Genomic DNA, 18,226 nt, shown 5'->3' with positions numbered 1-18,226 from the left:
ATGGAAGAAGTAGACATAGCTTGAGGCTGTAAGGAGAGAAACTTCTGAAATTGCTCAGCCAAAGTACTAGGATCAGTGAAAGGACCTGATGAAACTACTGCTGCAGTATTAGATTGTGGTGGTCTATGAGCATTAGATCGTGATTGGTTGCTAGGCTTCCAAGCTTGAGATTGCTGTTGTAATTGATTCGACTGTCTCAACTTAGGACACTGAGCCTTCCAATGACCTTTATGCTTACAGAAACTGCACTCGTCAAAGGCAACCCTTGTGTAAGGCTTATTTTGATTATTAGAGGATGGCTTAGAAGACACTGCTAATACAGAAGGATTAGAAGCAGAAAGAATTCCATTTTCAGCATAAGACTTAAGACGTATTTCTTCAGCCAATAACTCGTTGACAACTAAGTCAACAGAAGGAAGTGGAGAACGATGCAAAATTGAACCTCTGAGTCCTTCAAAATCACTTCGAAGTGCTGTTAAAAATTGTACCAACCGTTGCTGCTCTCTACGAGTAATATAGGCAGCACATGCATTTAATTCTGTCGATTCTGTAAGGGCCAATTGATCCCAAAGATCAGTCATAGCAGAATAAAACTCCTGAATGCTCATATTATTCTGATGAAGAGCTCGTATATCATCCTCCAATTGATACTGCTTTGCAAAATTTGACTGAGTGAATAATCGTTGCAGATGATCCCCAACCTCCTTTGCTGTCTCATACTTTGCCAACTCTCTACCTATGGAATGCTCCACAGAATTGTTAATCCAAGTAATAATTTTTGAATTGTTTGATTCCCAAACATCTATCAAAGCAGCATAACCCTCATTGGTATTCTCAGGTTTCACAGAAATTCCACTAATGAATCCCCACATCTTTCTACCCTTAAGAAAATTTCTCATCACATAACTCCAATACGAATAATTCTTTCCATCCAACCTCACACTCACAGACTGAAGCGAATCGTCTCTTTCAGTAGCCAATAAAAAAAATAACAGATTGCAGAAATACCAAATTGCAGAAATAACAGATTTAACATATTGCAGAAATACCAGAAATAATTTGAGATTAAGTTTTGTCCCATGAAATCTGGTTCTGATACCATGTTAAACAATCCAAAGAAAATAAAGAAGAAAAAGGAGGAGGCTAGGGTTTCATTGATACTACGTAATTAATTGAATGCTAAAAGATGGTTTAACCTAAATACAAAGAGAATATATATAGACTAAACAAAGGAAACTAAAAAGGATTATTCTACCCTTAATAAATAATAAATAATCCCATATCTCTTAACACTAACAAATGTTTGTGACAATGATGGAGGGTACGGACGACAAAGCTTCAGTCTTTGGTTTAATCCTTCTCAAAATTTCAAACTAATTAATTTTTTTTTTGGAAGCTCTAATCAGATTGTTTAATGATTCTTCTTCACTTCAATTCTCCAGTAAAATGTATCCCAAATTTATAGGACAATGTGGCTGTGTCTTATTCACATTTACAAGCGATACTAAACTGGTGATTTAATGTCACAAGTGTTGCTGCAACATAGATTGACGTTAAATTTCGTTAATGCTAAGCGCTAGGATTTTGGGTCCTTTGTATTCAGTTAGTCAAAAAATTGCAACTTCTTTATATTATTCAATTGAATTCAAGGGAACCCATGTGTCACATAAATAAGTACTTAGCACCACTGAGACCAAATAATAATACTCCTATACCAAGATCCATGCAAATTGGTATATTAAATAAAAATCTTGCTTAAATATGAAATTTTAGCCACAAATTAAATCCTAGCAACTTAACATAAAATTTATCTGCCTCTTGGAGAAAATAAAGAGAAGGAAAAATGAAGATAAACCTTGAACTACCTCTTTCCCTTCTTCTTCTTTTTCTCCTTTCTTCCTTCCTTCCTTCCTTTCTTTTCTTCTTCTTTTTCTTCCTTCCTTCCTTTCTTTCTCTTTTTCTTCCTCTTTCTTCTTGGTCTCTCTCTCTGCCCTCTCCCGTTTTTGCCTACTGTGTGTGTGTGTTGAATTATAATTGAAATGGGTTTATTGTAATATAATAAGTAGCCACTAACTCAAAATTGCAAAGAAGGTCCTCCAACATTTCTATAATAAAACATTAAATTCTAAACTTCCAGCAATATATAAGTAGATATCTAAAATTTTATTTTGTCCAACTTAAACCTTCAAATATTTTTCATAATAAATTGAGTCCCAATTAAAATAATTTATTTCATTTTAATCCCTTTTGACTTTGATTTTGACAATTCAATATTTTATTTTTTACTAGAAAAATTTGGGTTGTAACATAAGACCTTGGCAGTGAGTGAGTGTAAATGGAACAACTTCATTCATTTTCTATTGGGAGACAGCTCCTCATATTTAAAATGCACACTAATGCTTATTAAAACTTTTCAGAAAAATTATGATTGTACATAATTATTACACATAATGGTGTTCATAATATGAATCATCTGATTGTTGATGTGCGAGTGTGAAATTTAAATTAAATGTTGGATTCAGTGCTACATATAATTATGTACATCATTATATAGACAATTATGTACATGTAGCACTTCCCAACTTTTCAATATCTACATGTCTCGGGTGCTTATCCACACATATTTTCGATTGGCCAACTTAATAACTCATTTTAATCACCTAAGAACAAGATTAATTGTCACCTAATTGTTTTAATTTTGATTGCATTACCTAATAGGATCTTTATATAATCCACCTGTATACATAAATTCACACATATATATAAAGTCCCTAGAGGATCATAATTCCTCATCAAGCTCTCAAAGCACTCTATTTATTGATATAAATTGCAATTGTTTGCTATCTGATTTTCTTTAATGGCTTTACTGAATTTAATTGTCCTTACCATTCTTCTAGGATTTTNTTAACAGAAATTAACGAAGATCCTTAAATAAAGAGAAAAGTCAAGTCCTTAGCGACATAGGAATCTCAAAATTTTGAGTTCTTACCTAGCATAGTAATTTGCTTCAGATTGTTACATGCAATCGACATTATGAGTAAGTTTCTTCAACTAAAAAACATGGATATTAAGGGTGCTATCGACTTCTTACAAGGAATTTTTTTATTTCTCGAAAACTATAGAGAAATTGAATTTGCTATTAATGTCATGGATAAATTGACAAAAAAGACAAGTAAAATGGGCATTGAAAATGTATTCCGATAAAAACGTATAATTTGAATAAAGAAGCAATTTGACAAAGTAGTATTGATGAGGTAAATCAATCAATTAAAAAATCTTTTAGAGTTGAATACTTCTTTTTTATAATTAATTAAGCTCTTTCTTCTCTAAAATTTGATTTGAACAATTGATATAATATGAAGAAATATTTCAATTTTTATTAAATTTAGAACAGTTAAAGAGTGCAATTTTTTCAATTTGTTATGAATCTTGAGAAGTATCTAAAATACAATTGACGTTCGAATATTAATCAAGATGATTAATGATTTTGAATTACATGTTTTGAGGTGTTATATACTAAGTGAAGAAACGAGAGCAATTGAAGTGCTACAATATTTAAAAACATCTCAAATGCTTATATTACTTACAAAATTTTATTAATCATATCTTATCTTATCTCCGATCAACTATATAACAAGAAATGTTCAATTGATAGACTACATTATTAATTGAGAAAGAAATAATTAAACAGGTAGATTATTCAAATTTCAATAATGTTTTTGCCTCTAAAATCGCAAAATGAATAGCATTTGATTGATTGTTTGAAATATTGTTGGCTTTGTTGTTTGATTATAATATAATTCTTTTCTTTTCTTTTCTTTTTTTGTATAATACATTTTATTTGATGTTTTATTGTCAAATTTTAACTTAACAAGTTAACTATTAACTCCATAATACGGTTTTGCATGCATACTAAAATTTTGGGATCCGGAAATTAGCACTGATAAGTCCTCGGGTTAATTTTCTCATTATACTAGTCATTTTGTGTAAGCGTACATGTATGAATGCAATAATTCCCATAAACTATGTATATAAGCATATAATCTAAATATATCTGTACATTTTAAGTAGGTAAGAAAATATGAAGGAAAACTATATTTTTATGATTTTTGTGGATATATATAGGTGCTGGATTTAGGTCCAAATTGGAATGTGGATCCAGATTGTTTCATATAAGAATGAAGATTCAAGACAGGAAAACAGGAGGAATTGTTACATGCTTTTATGTAGTGGTGTTCTTTCTAATTACTTCTTTTTGAAATATATATTTTTATGTATGATTTTTTATTTTATGTAAATTAGCAGATGACATCTGCACCAGATTATGAGTTTGTGGGTACAAACAAATGTTTATGACAATGATGGAGGGCACGGACGACAAAGCTTCAGTCTTTGGTTTAATCCTTCTCAAAATTGCAAACTAATTAAATTTTTTGGAAGCTCTAATCAGATTGTTTAATAATTTTTCTTCACTTCAATTCTCCAGCGAATTAAAATGTATCCCAAATTTATAGGATAATGTGACTGTTATCTGTGTCACATTTACAAGCAAGCGATGCTAAACTGATGATTTAATGTCACAAGTGTTGCTGCAACATAGATTGACGTTTAATATCGTTAATGCTAAGCACTAGGATTTTGGGTCCATTGTATTCAGTTAGTCAAAAAATTGCTACGTATGATGTACAATTTAATTTACACTTTGTCACATGACATTATCCTATTGAACAGTTTAAATTTCAAACAGTTTTTCCATCCAATTAACACTTGACAAGACAACAATGCAAACGTCAACCAAAGTGCTAAAAATCACTGTACAGATAGCAAAGTTTTGACCAAAATCACTGAATCTTTACTTTCCAACTTGACCACAAATGTAAAAATTCAAATGTTGTGCTACCTTAAAGGCACGTTCAAGAAAAATTTGACACGCCTGAAGTTAAGACTGGAGAAATCTCAATTTCACTTTCAATATCAATGCTTAGTCATAAATCTCAACTTAAACTAAAACAGCATATTAGTATGCAACACTGAACATAATCCAACAATACAACAGATATAATGAGTATCTTACCAAACAAGCCCGCAAATGTAAGAAAAACTACTGCAGTCGTGATATTAAAATATAAACAATAAGTAATTAGAAAATAATACCGGAAGTGCCAAAACTGAGCAGTAAGGTTATTCCATTTCATTTGAAGTTGTCCAAGTTAAACAGGTGTAAAAAGCTATAAACATCGAAACCACGGACAAAATCTCATCACAAGAAGTTGGGGTGATGAAACATCGAATAATATAAACACGAAAAGAATACTACTCCAGAATTGATTAAGAAATATCATCTACTAATTTTTAGCACTTAATTATTATCTGATTCAGCAAAACATTGTAAGCACAATTAAGCTGTTCAGCCACCAGCACCACAAGTAATCTCCAACTTTGACTGAACTATGGGAAACATAATTTCCTGCAGACATCAATTGGGAAGGTTCAAACCTTTGTCTGAAGCTTCTATTCAAGACTTCATAACTAAGAGGCCCAGATACAAGTGATCATTCATCGCCTTGTCAACCTCACGAGCCTTCCAATACATTTGAAGATTCTACCTCTATTTATCCATGGGATTTGCCACGATAAATCAGATTATGTCCTCCTACCTTTAGCCTTTCATTGGTTTTGTCAATTTTGGTTCCATTACAAAATATTATTGGATAGCTAGCAACTCCACTTTCTGAGCTTATAGACATATCAGATTCACCGGAGACCATTTTAGTGTCATCGTCGAACATCCCAGTTTGCCTGTCCAAATTATTAGTAGAACAGCTTAGGCCAGAATAATGTCTCTCCTCATCTGGCAACAAATAACCATTTTGACATGTTAAATAGGGTTTGAAAATCCCATTTGTTTGACCATTTAGGTGACTATTGGAAGCCGGTTCACTGACACCTTGCTTGACACATTTTTTCCGTGGGCCTTTTTCCAGAAAACCAGGAGCAAGAAATGGTTTCAACTTTGCTCCAGAAGAACTCGCTCCATTAGATTTCCTTGCCACGTCTTGAATACCAAGACGGGAAGATATATTATTTTCAGACTTGGCAATCTGAGGCGTAGATATGAAATTAGTAGAGTTCAATTCTTCATGGACAGTGTCACTGGTAAACGCTATAGCTGAAACATCATCTGCTTCATTGCCTTTCTGAGAGGTACGGATCTGAGTATTGGAATAATCTTCACCCAAAATTTCCGACAAACATTCATTCACGTTTTTGCTGCACCCACTTTCATTCTCAACATCAGACATAGAGGAGGATGGTTTAATTTTGTGAACGTCAGATTGAGTAGAACTTGTACAAATCACTGAAATATTCCCAGTGGCTGGTTGATGAGCATGTTCAACAATAGAATCAATTTCTTCAGGTGCATCAAAGCATCCATTACGGTATACATGTGCAACATCCTTGACAATTTGCAGACTTGCTTCAGAATGTACCACCTCTATATCCCCTCTAGCATCTATAGAATCAGTTGAAGATGATAAGTTTTCCTCCCCCTTTGCGATATTTGATCCTAAACAATTAGTAGATGCTGATGGTCCAGAATCAACAGGACTATCGAGGCATCCTACTGGAGAGAAGCCCTCAGCAGGCTAATTCGGTGATGGATTTACTTCCATTTCCATTTTTTCCTTATCTTTCCTTTTAGATTCAGCAGGAAGTAAGCATGATGAGCGAGCACGGATCCTGTCAAAGGAAACAACAAAAAAGACCATCATATTCCACTTAAGTTAGTCATTAAACACAGGGCCATTGGCTAGTCAGCTATTAAATAAGATTTGACCAAACAAATATCAAATGGCGATTCAAGAAAACAAAAATCAAGGGGCTGCATAATCCTCCCTTATATATCTAACAACGTCTCAGAGATTATTTCATCACTTATATCTTTTGAAACTTCGCAAGTTAGGACTTGCATACATCTCTGCTCTTATTGAATACTTCTTTTTAGTTGTTCTCTTTCGAAAGTTCTCTTCCCACTGTACATTTTATTTGACATGCCAATGGACTTGTGTGTTTAATTGATTTCTTGTTTGGAGGATTTGTAGGTTTAACGAAACTCCCTAAACTCTCCTTCGACATTTATCTCCCATGACAACGACATGAGTGCTCTTTTTCAACAGTGTCTACTTTCATCTTTTCCATCCATGTTAGTGATGAAACGGTCCGTTAGTTATGCTTTTTATTCTTTATGAATGCATCTTCAGAGGATCCCATTGGTTGGACCAGAGACTCAAGCTAATATTTATAGCTGATTAAATTCATAGTAGAAGTTGTAAAGCCAGCTTGCTATCTTGTCTTTATTGGAAATAACACTGCAACCACATGAGAAGCCACTCTCCCCCAAAGCTCATTCTCGTGGTAGCTCTCTTTGGACCTACAAATTTTGGTGTTTTCTTTTAGCAAGTGTACATTCAAATACGATGCTCCAGTAGGACTGCCTGGGTAAGAACTTTCTTCTCCTTGTTTTTGTCTCATCGTTTTCCTTCCATTACTCGTGAAACCATAAAATGACATTGCTTCCAGAAAACCAAATGCTGGGTCTAGGTCATTTAAGTTCACAGAACAACAATACTTAAACAACCTAACCTCCAGAGGAGTTAGCTGCTATTCTATACCCTAGCCAACTAAGAGCATATCCAAGAGTCCATTTTTAAAAGAATCTTTTACGTAATACAGAGCACCTTTTATTTGAAGAGTAAAACTTTTGACACACTCGAACAATTTTTTTCTGTTTGGTTCTTCAGTTTACTTTTTCCAATAACCATTAATTGTTTTTTCCACATTTTTTGATTAATGTTTTTGTTTTAAATGACCAAGGCTAAAATATTCAAATACGGTTTAAATAATCCAAGAAATAGAGCATTGCAACTCATTAAATTCAATCATTATAAAATAGAAATACAGAGCTCCAAGCGTAGAGAGTCAATCCAACTCTGTATTAAAAAGTTAAATTAGAGGGTCTGTTGGAACTCAATTTTAAGGATCCACGCTTTAAATAAAGCAGTTTACATTTTAGTCTCTTAGAAAGGTTCTAATTAAGACCTCCAAGGTTTTCAATTCCGTCATCTGACCACGAATCCAGATTATATGTTGCATTAACTCATCATACAATTGAGCATCTTAAGAGCATCTTATAGCTTAGCTACACCTAGATTATATGTTGCGTTAACTAAACTAATCTCAAAGTCCTATAGCTTAACCAAACAAGCTAGAAATCATTTGAGTTGTGCCTTTGTGTTTACTTTTGAGGGGTACTTTATACAGATGTTGGACAACAAATATCCCGTTCTCTGTAAAATTAGTGGTTCTGATACAGTTTCCACTTTTTGTTTGTTTTAGGTTATTCTGCACAAAGACTCTGGAGGTTTTAGAGAAGTTTCCTTATTTAGCAAATGTAGATATCTGGGATTTCTCAGAAATAAAGAAGTGCCATTCAAAGGATAAGCAACTTCTGAAAAATAACATGATGAAATTTTTTACATCTGCTTTCACAAAGTGTTGATTGGGGTAATTTTAAAGCGGTCTGCAATTAAGAGCACTAGAACAAGAGATACCTGTTATACAAGAGCATATAAGCTCCCTGTGAAAGCACCTCATCCAAATCAACGCTAATAACCTGAGAAGAAAAATAAGGAATATGAATTGAAGGAAAAATAAGGAATATGAAGTGAATGTGCAGACAAGAATGAAGATGACATTGCAATGCTATTCTCTCTTTCAAAAATGCAGCGGGATTTTCCAAGAATTGCTTCTCCCATTCAAAGTGGAACTTTAACGAGAAACAGGTATCCATTTTTGAGTGTTCAATTAGAACACGTCCCATCAGTGCTTATCAGAAGAGCATATCCATTCAAACAATTTGTTTGGGTCATTGTTCATTGAAACATGGCTAAACTTGCTTATCTTCTCAATACTTTGATCTTAGTTAGCCAACAATCGAAATGAACAACCAAATTTGAACAGGAAGCAACTCTTCTAGGTGAAGATTGGCCACATCTCTCAATTGAATTACTTTCTGAATAGCTATTCACATATATAGCACCACGTAAAAGAAAACATGTTTTTAATGACACATCATAACTTCATCATGCTAAACTTCAAAACGACTTCCTCCAGTGGAACTGTAAAAATATCAACGGAACTATATCCCCCTTTAAAGGAAAGTTAATTTTTTTGGAAAACAGTTATCTAATCAAGACTGAGAAAATTAATCCCTAACATCCCAAAAACTAAAAGGGAAACCCTTCAATGCAAGACAGGGGATTAGTAAATATAGACTCAAGACTCCTATATCATAGGACTTGTTCGCACAAATCATAACAATCACATATGAGGTATACTGAGACAAAGATCACAAGGACATATTATGACACAATGCTGCATAGGCAACAAAGACCGGCATTTAATTCACGATGCTGGTGCTATGCACATATAGAGATTTTTACCTTGCAATCGTCAATCTTGTACCAGTTTCCACAAAAATCTTTGACATAGCATATGTAATGACCAAAATATGATGCGTTTAACATGTCCACATGGACAATAACTGCATATAGCTTGTAAACATCATTGCCATCTGATTCATTCATGTAAGGGCTCAGATTCAAAGTCTCCGGGAATGTCACCCTCTTATTAAGTTTACCAAACCTCCCACTCTGCACCAGAAAAAGACGCATCCCTCAGAAACTAAATAAACAGTGAAGCGAATTTCCCCTGACTGAAGTTTTCAGTTCATTTACGATCAAATAAAAAACCATGTCTTTCATCAGAGAAGCAGTAGGAATTACCTCAAGCATTGAACACCAATGAGAAATTTGTAAATCGGTTCAAATTAAGTAATTAGTAAAATATCCATTTAAACTAACAGCCTGACTAGATGCACTTATCTTTTGAAGAATGACGTTTACTAGTAATCGCTGAAGAAGAAACGGGTAAAATTAAGTGCATTTTTCAGTGATAGCTATTAAATGGGTATATGTTCAACAACCGATTGATAAACTATCGGCTTCAGGCGACAAATTTTACCCAAAACAGGTAAAGAACCTGAAACTGTTGTTCTTTTAGGTGTCAAACGAAATCTGATCCATTTCTACCCGGGGGGCAAAAAAAAATCCTTTTAGCCTGTACCTAGGCACTAATCCATTCAAAGGCATTCAGATCAGAAACTCACATACCCATTGTCTGGCATAGTGAATTTTGCCGTCCTCTTATTCGACATTTTTTTATGATTAGTTCTAAATATTTTAATTTGATGGAAATAAAGGCAAAATGGGAGTGAAGAACTAACCTGAAACCTTTTCAAGGCAATTGTAAGAATGTTGGGTGCCCGCCGGACTGCAAGGCGCTTCCATGCCATAACATAATCATTGCATCTGCAGGCAGGATCCATTCCAGTAGGTCAGTGTTACTGATGAAGAGACAAGAGAAGCACAGAAAATAGCAGTAAAGTGCATACTGCCTATGGTAAATTATGTCAAAGAAAGGGTATTTTCTAATAAAACAAATTTGGCACATAGCACCCTTTCTTGATACAAAATTAAATTGCGAAGAAAAAAGAATTGTATCAACCTACAAAGAAACTGAAGAGAGGAAGAAAAAAAGTTATGCAACAATATGCTCGTTGTACTGTCAAACAGAACCTAGACACTTGTACTTGGCAAAAGGCAAAAGCTCTGTGAGAGTAGCAGATTTAGTCTGTTCATTCTTTTATAAAGTTAATGAAATATTTAGATTCCTCCATGCCTGTAAAATTAGTGGAAGTACCAGGTCAAGTAAAGCAGACACAAATGAGAACATGAATATAGATTATAGGTAGGTTGGGGCAGGGAATTCACATTATGAAAGAATGAAAATAAATATAAGGTGTATCCATGCTATAAGAAAGAATGCTTACCCATCACATCTATACATATTATCCCCATGAAGCCACTCTTTGGCAGTGAACTGGTCCAAACATTCCTCCAAAGATGCAGCACCACCATGAATTTCGACAGTTAAATCCATCATGTTCTCAAACTGGTTCGAATCATTGTTGCATTTTGTACAGATAACCTGTGAAAGCAAAGTAAAATAAAATAAAATAAGACAGAAGGGCAGAGAGAGGAAAGAAGAGGATAGAGGGAAGGAGGAAAATGAAACAAAAGTAGAGCAAAACTCTAGCAAAACTAATTAGACCTGAGATTGAAGGTGACCACCAAATATATGCTGAATAAGGGTGGTCTCTTGGAATCTAGGATGAACTGCCTTTTCTCCACCAAATTCATCAAGGCACACAGTTTGCATTGTGTCAATGGCAAACCTACAAAACATTGAATAGTACCTACCTGAGTTAGTTATATATCACAGTAAAATAAAAATGGGTTCAAAACACTTTCTTAAAACTCTGAAAAGGCACGAATAGTATGTAAATCAAAATCAGATGTGACTCGAGTTATAAGAACCTCATGAACTCGTGGGCATCCTCCTGTTTCCCATAGCCAAGATTACCACCAATATTAGGCAATCGTGATAGAATGTTAACTGGAGAAAATGGCTGCAGACTCCTGCTAGCCCTTTCAACATGAGTTTGAAATTCACACAGAAAGCACCAATTATCATGCTGACCTGGGTACATGTAAAAGTAAATGCAGAAAATAAGGAGTATCCAACAATAAATATGAAACAAGAGGAATAATGAGTCATATTAATGTTGGATGAGTTTTGTAGGTCAGTGTAATTACATTCTTTACGGTGGCCTTTCTCCAACAAGTAGGCCACAAGTGGCCGAGTATAGGCAAGACATTGGAGAACCACATTAGCAAAGCAGCTGCAGAGGCAGAGGGAGCATAATATGGGTATTTGAGATTTCAGATGATCAATGAACAAGCTAGAAGAAACAGTTCTAAGGAATAGGTACATTCACTAAACCATACCTGTTTCCACAATTTAAGAGTCCACAAGGAGAAAAACCAGGCTTGTCCCAATTAAAAAGTTCCACAAATTCCTCATAAGGGAAAAGTATCTGAAAACATGAATGCGGCAGAATTTGTCAGAGTTGAATCAGTAATATTTCCATACAAAGAGCATACAGAAATAGAGAGTCAATTACTTCTTTCGAGTGCTTGAAAATCTTGGAGCTCCCACCAGCAGGAACCAATGAAGCATTTTTTCCCCTCAAAATAGATGTAGATTGCATAGAATTAGCTTTACGAGACAATTGTAAATCGTTGCATTTCTTCTTGTGCTCAGACCAGTGAGATATTTGGCAAGCTTCAGAGCTAGAATTTCAGGGGTAAAGTTAAAACAATAAGCTTCATAATATAGAAAGAACGTTTATACTCTTTTCTGGTGAATCTAAAGCAATTCAAAGAAAATAGCACTTGGAAAAATGAGTGATGAGACGAAATCAATAGCACAAGCCAAGTAGCAATAGCAGACATTGACAAAAGCACGAGGACATTTCTTACATCAAAAATCTTAAGGGGTTATCCAGTTAGGAAAGAAGATACAGAGAGATAGCCTGAATGGGAGGTTAGAAATCCATTGCACTGATTCTAATTCTCCGCAATCTTCTTCATGGAATTATAAAGGGGTCAATTAACATAATTTCTATACCCAAAGAAGCTTAGCATCCGAATACACAAGAAGGGCCCCATTGTATACATTAAAGTATTGAATTAGCCTAAACCTGCAGGCTCTTAAAAACCCCAAGCCATCTCATATACACCAGACAAGACAGACTACTCACACAATTAAGCACAGAGGTATTTTCACACAACCACCATTAGGGTTGATTGTAAGCGCACACACCATATTTATTTGAATAAACTCACGGTATAAGAATATTTAGCCCCAGTTAGGTAGGGATTAAAATTAGATTTTGATAGAAGTATTTGAAATATGTGGTTGAAAAGTTGTGGTACCCATGAAAGATGTGGTTAATATTGATTGTTTGACTTTGACTAAAATCTGATTTAAATCAATACCAAACAGGGATTTAAAATAAAATAAACACGTGACGAGAAATTTAGCATGCACCATACAATGCTTTTACATCATTTAAAGTTTATTTGAATTAAAAATGAAATAAATCAATGAATTTATCAACAGGGCAATCATACTTTAATTTGAAGAAAAAGAACCAGAGCCCTATTTCTTTGTGAATTTAGATGTACGTAGATGTGCAATGAGGCATTAAAATTACTTATTCGCTTAAATGAATAAAAGATAGAGCAGCAACTAGACTGTCGCTGAATAATCTCAATTATCATCAGCAGTTTGCATACCACCTCGCAAATAAAGTAGTCCCAAACATAGAAACTAATGCTTGGACCTAACACACAATAGTGTCATCGCAGAGATAAAAGAACAGCTAAATTTTTGGTCATAGGCTTCCTCTGGTGCATGTTTGAGTACCTGATTCATTACCTCCATGGAAGCTAGTGTGTCAATTAATATTTAACATGTTGGGAACATTTGTTCAGCAGTTACTGTGACGCGAAGGGTTCTATTCCTTGTCAGGAGTAACATACTTTCATCACTAGGTTAATGAATTCCTTAAACTACATAAACACAACGAACATAACACTTATGTGCGCAGCCAGTAGAGCGTGCATTCTACACACACACACACGCACCAATATATTCAGCGGGAGACCATACGATGACCTTACATGTAAACTAACATTCCGAAAGCAAATTCAACGACGTACAGACTTTCAAGCACAAGATACAAAATATTAAAATTACATAACTATTTAGTTCCTACAAAAACAGGGTAGACACAAAAAAAAAATTAAAAATAAATAAATAAATTCCATTGAATGAACACGTGAAGAAGTTTGTCGATATCCCGTAATGAAACAATGAGTATAAAATCAGCGACATGAAAACCCAACACATGGAAAAAATTGAATAAAACCCATAAACCATGTACTTGTGTACGTACCAATACTTTACCATCTTGCAACGGGCGCACTGTTTCATGGTTCTACTTTCACAGACGACGCAATGATCGGCGGCCGCCATCTTCTCCTTGTTGCGATCGAACGAGTAATCCGACTCAAAATTGTTGTCGACAACGAAATACTTGGAGGCGGTGTTTCTCAGAAGTTGGAGCAACCCAAAAGCCACCAAGAATGGTGCAACTACGAATCGCAGGAACCAATTGAGATCCACCGCCACGTGCATTTAACAATCCCTAAATATAAACAATTTCCTAATCAATTTCAATTCAATAATTTCATTATAATTAAAACCCTATTACTGTTATAAGTGTATTATGACGGTAGTTCTTTATATATATGAGTAATTTGTGTTCTTGTAGGTTTTTGGGTTTGGGTTTTCTTGGTTTATATACATGTATAATATGCAGAGAGAGGATTTTGGTTGGGGAAAGGTTGAACTGGTTATGGAATTATTTCCTTTTTCCCCCTTTTGTTCTTTGATCATAGTTATAATTACATATTTTTAGGTTTTCCTGTTAAGGTTTCTCACTTTGTTGTTATGGTGAACTTTGGGTTTGGGTTTGGGTTAGAGAGGGTTTGGATTGTTGTCAAAATTAGTAATTTTTTTTTTTCAATTTTAATTATTAAAAATTACTTATTACTTAAGAGTAAGTTCTTTTATTTTAATTAAAAAGTTACTTATTTACTTAGAAGAAATTGCTCGTAATTAAATTGTTTAAAATCTGCCAAACTTACTCGTGGTAAAAATTTCGTGTTTTTCGACATGTATTGTTTTAACGGCCGGTCATGCTATATGTACAATTGAAGCTACAATGAATAAAAAAATCACGAGCACCTCTTGTGATGAGATTGTCAATCCCAGTTGTACAACTAACAAAATTCTTGTTTTAATATTCAGAATAATATGTTTAATATTTGGGGATTATGGATTGTGGTAAAAATTAATTGAATTAGTGCTCGAAATTATTTTCTAAAATGTTTTTTAATTGTGATTAATTAAAGAATTGAAGAAAAAATATTCAGGCAGGGATTGATATATTAACTCTCTTAATATAGGTTGTTAACAAATTAAGGTGAAATAAGGAATAATAAATTCTTCGAAATATGTAAATAATAGGTGAATAATAATTGTGATCGTGTAACAGAATTAATATTTGATTTTAACTTCAAATTAAAATAAAATTATATACAAGATTTTGCATAGAAATATATTGGCTCGATGATCAGATTTTAATTATTATAAAATGGTATTGAGGAAAAACAGAAATTAAGAGCTTATTTGGGAGTGACTTAGAGAATTGATTTTTTGACTGTTTGAGAAAAGTGGGGTCCATCTGTGATAGAAGAAATCAAATATGACGACTGAAATAATGAAATAACGGTCAAAAAATCAATTTTTTGGGAGGAAAAATCGCTCCCAAATAGCTAAAATTTTGTTGGGTGAAGTTATTGGAAATCTCCAAACGAAAGCTGAAATTAATTGTTTAATCAAGTGATTAAAGTAATTGTTTAATCATTGTAGGTTCATCTTATCATGAAAGGGGAACTTTGGAAAGTGTCATTGACTTTTATTAGGTATTCATAATATATTAACATTGGATAAAAAGTTGATAACATTATGGATCTAATTTCCACATTCTTGGTAATCCACTACATAGAACATTGCTTTGAAGTATTTTAGATAATTAAGACAACGATAATTATGTATTCAAATTTGAGATTCCATTTTAAAATGTCAATGTCGTAAAAATTAGTAACATTAATCTTTATATGTTAATTTATTTTGTCCTCATTAGATAGAGGATTTACACTTAATATATCTCGTAATATTGTAGCTCATTTAAGTTCTAGTCAGATGAAATTGTTCGACGAACTTATTAAAGATTTGAATTTATATCCTAAAAAGGCAATATTACTAAGATGAGTGGTTAAAATCCCAGTATGATTGTATTTATTTCACCGTCATTTGAAATGAAATTTACCTTATAGCTTAAATTCCCGTTTGTCCCCATTAAATTAAATTTTCTTTCACTCCTATTTTCAACCTCACAATCTTCCATAAAATAATATTACACGTAAATTAAAAAAATTTCCTTCTTTTTCAACCACTCATTCTCAAAAAATATATATATATAATAAATAAATAAACTATTCCACTCATTATAATTTGAAATAATGGAGACCAAACGGGAGCTAAGGCTCTATTTAAGCCCCTATTTTTTGAAATTTTGTGATATTGATTTTATATCTTCTAAGTTAAATTATTTTTCATATTTTTATTATCGTTATTATTTGATACATGTTCTCACCTACCTTATTCCTATTATGTACACCAGATTCATGCATGATAGATACTATGACAAGCACAAATTCACTTGTTCAAATTTTACAGATTGTGATTTTGTTATTGTAAATAAAATTAGATAGAAATAGATTCACTCACGTGCATAAAAATCATACTTCAATTATTATGACATCCCAACAATCTAGCAAACAAAGTTCCCAAAAATGCATCTAACCTGACAATATTTACGCATTAAATGAGAATGTATTAACCTCATTTAATATAGAGTAATACCACCACATATGTTAAAGAATAATGTTATTTGCGCCCCCCAGGGCACTTCTCCACTGGCAAAGGACGGACGCTGTCAAACCTGGCAGAGCAGAGGTCGTGAGTTCGAAACATGGGGCTCTTGGAAGGCAAGGATTTATTCTTGGAAGACAAGTGAACATTTGGAAGGCAAGGATTTATTCTTGGAAGGCAAGTGGGAACTTGGAAGGCAAGGATTATTCTTGGAAGGCAAGGTGCAACTTGGATTGGCTTGCTTGGCACTTTGTCAGACCAGGTGGGGAGCGCTCGGACCCTGGCCAGTTGGAGGCACATCCTGCGATTAACCGGACTGTGTGAAGAGGGGCCGGATCACAGACCCAAGGATTAGTCTAGAATAGGACACCTTGTAAAAAAAAAAAAAAAAAAAAAGAATAATGTTATTTGCAGTTGCTCGCTATTGCAATCGCCCTACGTGACATATATGTGACGGTTAGTGATCTGATTCAAATTATTAACCGCCACATATATACCATATAGGACAACTACGATAGTGAGCGACTGCAAATGACATTACTCGATGTTAAAATACTAGTTTAGGTGACACTAATGTGAAATTAAATGAGTTATTATTAAATAAATTATTTAATTCTACTTTTCATTAAGTCTATTACTTAATGCAACTTAGATTAATGTTTTAGCACCAGTAATACTGGATAACAATATTCTTCTTTATTATATTGAAATTGAAAAATACCCAAAATGTCATTAATGTATTACTATTAATTAATTTTTCGAGAAGGAACAAGGAATATATATTTTCAATAATTAATTATTACTAATCTCAGTTGGCATTTTTATTTAATAAACTCTTATTGCACAAACCTAACAATTTGATTAAACTTGATCCTTACATCTCTCTAGAAGACTGAAGAAAGGACAGTAGACTAGTAGAGATTCATAATTCATATTTATTTGACATTTAAATTGTAGCAATAAAATATGATGTCTACAAATTGGTATCCCTGTGAATGTTTTCATTTATAATTAAATGTACAAAATTAATCACTTATATCTCTCGTTCTTGATAAAATTAAAAGGAGTAATTTGGAGATTCTGCATCATGTTCACAAAAGATTTAGAGTGTGTTTGATTTTATATATATATATATATATATATATATATATATATATATATATATATATATATATTCAAATAATTTAAATTTCTAAAGTAAGATTTATCATTTAAAGAGTGCTTAGTTTAAGAACTTAAATATAAAAAATGGCATAGGAGTTTAATCCCAGTGATGAAGAGATAGTGTGTCATTATCTTCAAAAAAAAAGATGTCGATGAAGCAATTGAGTACGTCGATTTGATGGTTGTTGATTTGAGTAAAACTGAGCCATGGGATCTCCCCGGTAAGCTTCCTTTGTCTTCCATATATCTCCTGCCTCCACGACTATAAAACAATCGTGGCCCCACCCCCTATTAGAGGGTTGTCAAACTAAGTGTACATGTAGCATTTTTCTTTTTGTTGTGTATATTACAGAAAATTAAATTTAAATAAATAAATTCTTAAACTTATTTTATCGTATTCTTGAATTAACATAAATTGTTTCGTTTCTCTACAAAATTTTCTTTTGATAAAGTAAAAATACTCATGTGTCCA

The 18,226-nt window shown here is 33.4% G+C and overlaps 1 protein-coding gene across 1 annotated transcript; it reads right to left on the bottom strand.

The window, feature by feature from the left end:
• Positions 1-5,160: 5,160 nt before the first annotated feature.
• LOC111398699 (ubiquitin carboxyl-terminal hydrolase 18-like) lies at positions 5,161-14,520 on the bottom strand. Its single transcript, XM_023025738.1, has 11 exons — positions 13,985-14,520; positions 12,146-12,314; positions 11,970-12,058; positions 11,778-11,863; positions 11,499-11,661; positions 11,233-11,356; positions 10,952-11,109; positions 10,346-10,430; positions 9,504-9,713; positions 8,613-8,674; positions 5,161-6,741 (listed from the first exon to the last, which is right to left on the bottom strand). The coding sequence occupies exons 1-11, from the start codon at positions 14,224-14,226 to the stop codon at positions 6,648-6,650; spliced, it is 1,482 nt and encodes a 493-aa protein (XP_022881506.1). The 5' UTR covers positions 14,227-14,520; the 3' UTR covers positions 5,161-6,647.
• Between the last annotated feature and the right edge of the window lie 3,706 nt (positions 14,521-18,226).

The sequence above is a fragment of the Olea europaea genome, chromosome 8, assembly GCF_002742605.1.
Source record: "Olea europaea var. sylvestris chromosome 8, O_europaea_v1, whole genome shotgun sequence".
Lineage (NCBI taxonomy): Eukaryota > Viridiplantae > Streptophyta > Magnoliopsida > Lamiales > Oleaceae > Olea > Olea europaea.
This window is presented reverse-complemented; position numbering and strand designations above follow the sequence as displayed.

Bases quoted from the DNA above. Each gene is read 5' to 3' on its own strand.
- LOC111398699 (XM_023025738.1), bottom strand. From the start codon at position 14,226: ATGCACGTGGCGGTGGATCTCAATTGGTTCCTGCGATTCGTAGTTGCA. The intron at 11,357-11,498 runs GTTCTTATAACT...AATGTTTTGTAG, and splicing joins GATGCCCACGAGTTCATGAG to GTTTGCCATTGACACAATGC. The intron at 9,714-10,345 runs GTTAGTTCTTCA...TTTCTGGTGCAG, and splicing joins TTGCCTTGAAAAGGTTTCAG to AGTGGGAGGTTTGGTAAACT.